General features: G+C 39.1%; 1 protein-coding gene across 9 annotated transcripts in view; it reads right to left on the bottom strand.

Moving 5' to 3' along the window:
* Nucleotides 1–5,303: 5,303 nt before the first annotated feature.
* The window catches only part of FAM110B (family with sequence similarity 110 member B), a 122,428-nt gene continuing 118,564 nt past the window's right edge, over nt 5,304–9,167 (bottom strand). For all 9 annotated transcript variants that reach the window (XM_067290481.1, XM_067290479.1, XM_067290478.1 and 6 more), the window contains one exon: nt 5,304–8,176. In XM_067290481.1, coding sequence (XP_067146582.1) covers nt 6,762–7,874 — 1,113 coding nt within the window. In that variant the 5' untranslated portion in view covers nt 7,875–8,176 and the 3' untranslated portion in view covers nt 5,304–6,761. The remainder of the gene's footprint in view (nt 8,177–9,167) is intronic.

Raw genomic sequence — 9,167 nt, 5'->3', positions numbered from 1 at the left:
TGTCTCACTGCACAGTGTTTGGGAAAAAACAACCCTGAAATTTTATTAGGAAGCAACAACATCAAAAAAATTCATTTTACAGTTTGACTTCTTGCCTGCTCTCTACCTCCTGAATTGAATACTAGAGCAAATATTTATACAGCGCTCCTATTTCACTCAGTTCATAGCATTGGGTTTGAAAGGCATCATTTGTTGAACACGCTAGAAACAAAGTCATGGGAAATTCAAAGCATTAGGATAGCTCTTTGTTCAGAGTCCTTCAACACAAAAGAAAATTCAGCAGATGGACTCAAATCCATTAGCTCACAGAAAGGGTTTTCAGAGGGATGAGTTAGCTTTGTGCCAGATACTTGTAAGCTGATATGCTCCAAGATATGCAAAAAATGGATAAAGAAAATCAAGCCTTTATCAAGACCTAATACTATAATTTTCACGCAGCCAGACACATTAACTAAACCTGTGCTTCCAAGTCTCACTTGCAGGTCAAAATTAATGAAGACGACAATGTTAATTTTCTGATCCAAAAAAAAATCTATTTAAACTAAAGAACAAACCCAACTTCCTTCAAAACTTATTTAGTAAAATAAAGCTCATATTCAGCTAAGTACCCTTTTATCCTACTACTTAAGCCACTCCAACTCATTGTCAATATATTTCTAAACTCTCTGTGCTGAGAGAAGCAAAGCTTTTACAATTCAGAATGGCAAGGCTGACTTCATAAAAGATAAATATATTTGAAAAGCAGGTAATTTATTAAAATATCTTTTAAAAACTTAATTTCTTAAAAAGCAAGAGTCCCCCCACCCCCTCATCTCTTTGAAAGGCATTTGCATACACAGCTGATAACCAAATTTCAACTCTTGTTTTTAACACTTTTTTTCTTCAGCTTCATTTTTAAGATATGTATTTATTGAAAAAGTAGGTATTTATTGAAACACTGGTGTGCTTAAATTTGCACCTTCTGCTTGCATACATTGATTTAACCTGTGTCTCAGACTGACACCCCAATCCCTTTCTCTGTACTCGAGGTTGAGGTGGTAGACCCTGAAGTCCAGGACCTTGGATCCTAGTTTGCAAACCTTCTCTTTTCTTACCAGTACTGGAAGTCTCCTGCAATATTTGGGTGAGGAACGAATTAATCTCTCCTGGATTCTCCACCACCTGCTGTCTTGTTTTACGTTAATCTTTTCAGAGTGCGCTCTTCACACTGCAGCCTAGGAACTGAGCATGCAGCCTAACCGGTCTACACACCAGAGGTATAAGACATACAGGTACTATTTCACTGAACGGTAGATGGCAGCACAATAGCTATTGCTTGGACAGTGGGTTTACACCATTCTTTTCACCAGTGACGGTGCCACCTTTGCATGCTGTTGTCTTCAAGACATGCACCATCTCTGTATTTTGTATGGAGCTAAAGAAGTAGTGAGAGTAGGCATTAAAGATGATAGAGAAAGAAATACAAGCAATTATGGGCCAAGAGGTTGATATTTCAAAATACATCTGGCATCCTGTTCTTCATGAGTGTTTTAAATGACTTTAAATGACTTAGTATGCTTTTGTTCCTGAAGAATCTTTTCCTATTGTTCTTGCCTGCAGATAGCATGGCACATGGGGGGGGGGGGAAGAATGTAAATATTTCCATCTATTTAAGACACGGCAGCTCAACTGCAGCCACAAAGCTAGTCTTGGAAACAAGCTGGCATGAATTTGGGGGTTGTAAAAGACAGGACAAGTTGTGGGAAGGTTGCTATGGGATTAACGTTACTGAGGGATGAGGTTGCTCGAGAAAAGAGGGTAAATGGAGAGAAGGAGATGACATTAGTCATATACCTCAGATAACAGATGAAAAAGCCAGACAAGACATGGAAGGAATGAGCAGAAAGGAAGAACAGAAGCTGGGAAAATACAGAAAAGGCAAGATAATCAAGAAGGTGGAGAAAACTTACACTGCCAAAAGCAGGAAACAATGATAGCCCAGATACTAGCACTCTCTGACTCGTCATAAGACCATTAAGAAAGGTACTTTAAATTTAGCAAAATGACATTTAAGAGATTACATTTTTTGTTACATAAATGATTGTTTCTCATGAAAAAAAAGCCACCTTTAATTATTACTGAGTTCTGATGGGCAGGCACAACCAAATTCTTAAGTGATCCAATATAAAAAAAAAATACTTTAAAGCTTACCAGCGCAAGACAGATGGTATGGTGTAGGTGTCGTTTCACTTTAGCATGCTCTGCCCCCCCCAGATGGGCAACATGAGTATTTTAGCAATGATGTACTGACTGTAACAAATACTAGGATAAAGTGACTGATCACCCCTCAGACTGCTGGGGAGAAAGAAACAAGGTGTTCATGGGTTTACACTACTGACTGCAATTTGCTTATTTGAAGCTTCACATACTTAACAGATGCCCTCATCAGGAGATAAATCCTTACCCTAAACTGACAGTTCTAATGGCCTTTACCATTAAGCTATAGGTGATACATCTCAAAGGACAGATTATTGGAGTCTTTCTGCTGACAGTAAAGAATGTCAGATAAACTCAGAATATCAGTGAGCATCTAAGCCTTAGTAACAAGGATTTTAATATGGAGTTATATCACAATTCAGGACAAGACACCTTAACCAATTTATTCTCTGTACCGCACAAAGGGACCATACGATACATCTGCATTTATATTCACTGCCAAAATAGGCAATGGACCCTTACTGTTCATAGGAACAAAGCTCCAGATGCTCTTATATCCTAAGCTTAGTGTGCTTGGCTACTGGTGCAGGACCATTAATCACATAAAATATGAGTTTTATAGCCTTGGAAAACTAGCACCTCCCAAATTTATTCATTTGACCACTCTGCCTAATAAAAGTTTCTCATGAACAAGTGTGTTATGAATATAACCTACTGAGCATTATCATCCTAAAATCAATAGGAATCAGGAACACTCTTTCCAGGTTTAGATACCTGATCCTTTCCTCTTCTCCTGCACAGAAATTATTCAGCTCTACTGCAGAGCTCCATTAAGCACTTTGTTTCTCATTGAATGACTTGAATCAAATGCGTATGGCCTCCACAGATGGATAAACTGCTGTAAAAAGAGATAAGTCAGCAATACTGATTGGCTCTGTTGTCTGAACATGTCTTTTGATTGTTGAACTTTTGCCAAAAGCATCATCATTCTGTATTTACCCTTCAAGGTCACTCTGACAGTGCATATGCTTGCAGCACCCTCCCTTGCAGAAACAGAATTCATAAATTAGTACTTCAGAACTCAAATTCATTGGAAGTAAATTTGTAGCACAGATCCTGTATCTCTAATCTTTCATGGCATTATTATTAAATATGAAGTAATTAAAAGACAAATTCTACTTTGCTGCCTATCTTTTCCACACAGAGAAAAGGTTTTTCCTTGTGCAAAACCATGCATAGGTTTCAAAGTGTACTCTGTTACAGCATTTTTCTCCCTTCCTTTCCCTCCCCACAAATCAAAATAACAGAACCACCATAAAGCTCTGTCCTTTTGTGTGTGTGCACGTGCCTAAGAGAATTTACACCAACTCCTGCAAACATATGGCATTCTTCTTCACTTCTGAGGCCAGGACTCAGCACTGACCTTCATGAATGCCACAGACTTGCATCTCCCACAAGAGTTGCCGTAACCTTGTTTAACTGTGGACGCTTGCTGTGCATTTTGCACCTGAGAAACTGCCCACTGAAGTCAACAGGAACATGACTGAAATGGGTTTCAGTTGAGGCGTCTGAGTCCATTACAGCTGCCTGCAAATTCAACACTGATCTTGGGAATGTCCGAAGACACAGACAAAATAATGGGCACACCAGAAACGCCTGAATTACTGTTTGCAAAGGCAAAAGGGTTATTCCAATTTGAAAACAAAAATGAATCAGCCACCAGTGATGTGTCTTCTATACAAACATACTGGTAACAGAAAGACATATTAAATCCTATCAGCATAAATACTAATAAAGGGACAAATGAAGGCAACTGTTATCTGCTTGTCCAAATCTTTGTGGACTTGTTTGCAACAGATGACCTTTTCTGTAATTTCTTTTCGATTACTACAACCTCACCAGAGTTGCAAGTACAGTTGTCTCTGAAAGTCTGGGTCCTGTACAATCTTATTTGCACATACACTGTAACAAGCAGGGAGAGTGCAGTAAGATCCTTGTTATGCTACGTCAAAGGTGTTTCTTAAGAGCCTGGGTAAGGAAATACTCTCTTACCAATAGCTCACAAGCCTAACCCCCTTTGTGGCATTAAAAGAAAATGAGTTTGATTTCTCAGAGCCTACAGCTTCAGAACAAGCCCTGGGAAGTACATTCAGATCACTAGTACAGGCTCTATTCTATTTGCTGGTTATAAAGGCTTCTTTATTAATGTTTTGGCTGACAACAGTTAGAGGTAGCACATTTATCATCATTCTTAAAACGCTTAAGAGAGAACAATGGGAGTGCATTTTTATTTTGGTTTTAAGTTCTTTATTTCATTGCTGTACAGCTGCATTACACTTGGCTTAAATCCCTTAAAGCACTACTTTCATTGGCAAAATAGTCACTGAGCTGAGTAGAACTCACTATTGGAAAAATATGCTTGAAAAACCAGTGTGATGTCAATGCCAACTGAAATCCATGGAGCTTAAAATAAGTCACAAATGTGCCTGTAGCCGAAATACATTTTTTGATCAAACTAAATGTTGTATCTTAGATCATGAAGCCACCTGTAGAAGGCAGAGTATTCTCCTGAAACTGAAAATGTGTTTTTTTTCATACAGAATAATTTGGAAAACAATTATATAAAAGTTGATATAGGATAATTCCATAGTCAACAATGAGTGCGTGGCTTTACGTGACTGCTAGCCTCGCCTGCATCAATTGTGGCTACTGGTAAAAAGCTGGGCTACAGGCTCCTTAAAGAAAAGATAGAACCTGGCTTTGTAAAACATCTTTAATATTCAAATATATAAATAAGCACTACTGAAGAATAATTCAGAAGACTGCAGTGATTCATTATGAACAGATGCTATAAACGGGAACAGTAACATTGCTAGGTAAGGAAGAAGCAAGCTATTTTAGGAGTCCTGAAAATCTCTTCTAGTTCTTCAGACAGATCATGCTGCTATAGTTACTTTTAAAAATTATGTTCTGAAAAGCACTTTTAGGAAGAAACCTTTTACTGGAACTATTATTTAACCAAGGCTTTCTACAGCACTAAAACACTCTGCAATTGAGTTCCCGATATAGTTTGAGAGGAGTAAAAAATGAACAAAAAAACCACTGTACCTGCACCAGGAGCTATTTATTAGCATAACACTCTTCCTTTTAAAGATTTCGTAACAACTGAAGTATATACAAAGTCTTACAGCATTTACACAATAAAAAAGTTTCCTATTAGCTGATGAAGTATAAGGTAGTGCTGCAATTTACTTCAAAGCATGTATACAATAATAATGAAGCAGACCACTGTACTTTCAACTTCTCTGCTACCACACCACAACTGCCAGTTGAAATGACAGTTAATTAAACCACTGGGAAGACACAGATTGTCAAAAGATTTGTAACAGGTTGACCTGCAGCACTAACCACGGTAAGGAGAGGAGGGGAAAAAAAAAAAAAAAAGCTACATACTGTCATGTTTCTACACTTTCCTAGAGCTGTAACAAACTTTCACAGCCTTAGATATAACATATGCAAGACAACATAATCACAATTTCTCAGATATAGGTCAGCTACTGAGTGTATTTACTTCTGAATAGGAGGCATTATATTGATATGGCTGTGTGATTCCATTTTTGTTCATGAACTGTTCAAATAGGTCTACAAAAAATTAAAGGACAGCATGGAGTTGGTAGTCATTATGTGTTTGACTAATAAAGGCATTCAATATCAGCTATAGGATCTAATCATTCCTGTCAAAAGTTTAAGACCAGGAATCTCTGAGTAAAAACCAAACCCACAAAATCCCACACCCAAGACATTCTCATCTGTTGACTTTGACCTTCTTTAAGCCTTTCCAATGGGGTAATATAAAAACATTAAAATGCTTACCCCAAACAAAATACAAGACTCATTTAGTTTATGAGATGTCAAGCAGATTCACTAGACTACTTCTGCTGTAAAACTGAGGGAGCTTACCTAGAAAATGAAAACTCTTACTGAACAGTCCCTTACTACAAGTAGGGATATATATTTTAACAAAAATGCAGCATTCTTTGCCTTTTAGAAACAGTTTTACATGTGCCAGTAAGCCACTTTCTGCAAGAGATCAGGCTGTTCTGCCTATTGTTATATGTCCAAATCTCTTATTTTGGCCAATATTACTTTTATTTGCCCAAAGGGATTCTGATTCATCTTAGAAACTAGTAACATCCGTTGACAATATCTGTATTAAGACAAAAAGTGACATATAAAATCCACAAGGAACTACATAAATATCAAAGAAGTCATATAACCTTTCCATGTAAACACTTTCGATTATGCCAAAGCCCTAATTAGATTCTTGTCTTAAACTTTTGGCAGATAATGTGTATGCTCAGCCAGGCTTTGTAGTTAGTTATTGTTCAAGTGGAAGCCAGGTCAGTTCACATGTTGACAGGCATGCAACTTGAAAACATTGCACAACAAGCAACACAAAGAGATTTGAGAGGTGTACAAGACTTCAAGTAGACTTCACAACCCTTCACAACTGAATATTCACAGACAAAGATACAGTCCTTGCTTTTCCTCCTGTGGATTTCCTCTCACACATGGGACACTTTCTGTGACTCTCTCGCTTGCTTGATGCTATATAACCACTTGATGATTCTGGCATTCCTTTCAATTGCAGAAATGCCATATGGCACACGGTCATTGGCACTGTCGTCATTTCTAAGGTCACTGTTGCTGTCCTGAGACTGTTCACAGTCTGAGCTAATCATGCTTGCACTGCGAAAGTTGAGGGATATAATATCAGAGTTAGCCCTTGCAAAATTTTCCATCCCAAGGTTTTCAAGCTCTTCAGGATCCAGTCCACAGTAGTTAAAGAATCGTTCAACATCTGCATCAACACGAAAGTATCTGTCGCTTAAGTCAGATTTCGATCGCTGTAGGGAGGGTCTTCTACTAACTCCACATCCAGATTCAACTGCCTCAATCTCTGGGGATTTCAGGGTGGCAATGGCAGCGATTTTGGGTTTTGGAGGCAGAGGTGGGGCTGAACTACTGCAGGGTATTGCTTTTAAGGGCTTTGCACTAGTTACTTTCCTAATGTCTGAGGAGCTGTGAGAGACATGCAAGAAAGTCTCTGTCGACTGGTCTAGGAGCCTTCTGCTCACGTTGGAGCTGCTCTCCTGAGGGCTGCTGCGGCCCTGTGTGGGGTAAACCTTTAAAGATTCGGCGAACGAGTGTCGGTTCAGTTCCGTTGAATCAGCTCTGTGGGGTGGCCAGTTTCGTGAACTGTGTTTATGACCTGAACCTGAGCTGGAGCCTTCGGAGCTATTAATGATGTTTTTCAAAATCTCTAGTTTCAGATTTTCTCTCTGGACACCGCTCTCAGTCTTTGCATTGTTGTTGAACACTTTCAAGGTGGGGCTCCCCAGTGCTCGCTTGGCTGCGGGACACACCGGCGGCTTTGCCAGCACCGCTGGTTTCACAGGCTCCTGTTTGGCGTTGATGACCTCTTGGCTTTTGACATATTTTGCCTTATCAGCTTCTAGTCTCTCCACTGCACTTAGTCTTTTCGGATTAGGCTCTGCCTGCCTGCGAAAATAGTCGGGTCCTTTGTTCAGGATGCGAAGAGGAACGGCAGACGTGAAAGTGACAGCGGGACTGACGGGCTTCACCATGCTACCTGTTGGTAGTGTTTCTGTAGGCATGTTTGGTGGTCTTTCCCCCGCAGCCGTTTTGAATTCTTCTCTGGGATCTTCTAAATGCACGGTGTAGAAACATGTACATTAAGCACAATGAATAGCAGATGAATCCTGGAATCTGAGTGTTAGCAGCAGCGCCTCATCTCACAGCTCATTAAATAACACTGCGTTTCTCTTTTAAAGGCAGCCTTTGTGCAAAAAGGCCACCAGACACAAGTCCGTATTAGTCTGCTCTGCTGATTCTTTTCTTCTCACTGAAAGATGTGGGAGTCTTGTCGTTTTCTTTGTGCTCCACTACAGGCAGTGATCTGAAACGTAAAATAACCAACCACATGTTAGCGTGAGCATCTGACATCAGAGCTATAGCAACAGCCAAGTCCCGACCCTCTCCCAGCACTGGCCGGGTTACAGCTGCAGGCAGCGCAAAGGAGACGTGCCCTCAGACCTCCACCTACTGCACCAATGCTCCTCTCTCCCTGTGCACTCTCATGCATTTTAAAAGAAATATGTTGCTTGTTATTTACAATCCAATTTTAGATTTAACAAAATTACGCTCAAAAAGAAAAAAAATCATCGAGATGCAGCTGTACATTTCTGGAGGCGGACGGGGAAAGGGAAGCAAAACACATCAGTTCAGAGGATTAGAGCCATCTATTTCCTGAAGATCAGTGAAAGAGCATTTTCAAGCTGGTATCTACAGCTTTGATTAGTTGATTTGTGTATATGTTTTATCTCTAAACCCATAACATTTTACTCCTTATGGGCAATAAACCCTGTAAATCTAAGAACGTAAGTGCATTTTCCTTTTTTATTAAATGTTCCAGAAAATGAGCTGGTCTAAAAATCAAAGAGCAATCAGATACATGAAGCACTCCAACTGTAATGCACACACTTCATGATTGGTCTAATATAAATCCACAACTGAAATGTCTCGCTAAAGCCACACATTCCAGTTTAAAGTCTGTTTGAAACATTAGTCACTAAAGTGCTGGTGCTCCAGCAGTAAAGTAAGAATTAAATTGATCATAAGAATTTTGAAAATGCTTAACAGGAAGAAAAAAAGTTTTGTTTTTTGATGAAAGACTGGGAGCACATAAAACATGCTGATAAGGCTTGAAATAAAAAAGCTTGTGTTTACATTTGCATATAATTGTTCAAGTTTTCTACCGAGCACTAAATCTGAATGAAGTTTATCTTTATCTAAGTTATCTTAAGATTTTGTCACTTAAGATTGTCACAACAGTCCAAAATCTAATACTATGAATGATGTTACGAGTGCTTTAACAATTTTTTCCATGT

The sequence above is a fragment of the Apteryx mantelli genome, chromosome 2 (assembly GCF_036417845.1).
Source record: "Apteryx mantelli isolate bAptMan1 chromosome 2, bAptMan1.hap1, whole genome shotgun sequence".
Taxonomy (NCBI): Eukaryota; Metazoa; Chordata; class Aves; order Apterygiformes; family Apterygidae; genus Apteryx; species Apteryx mantelli.
Note: the sequence above shows the minus strand (reverse complement) of the source record. Positions and strands in the feature narration are given on the sequence as shown.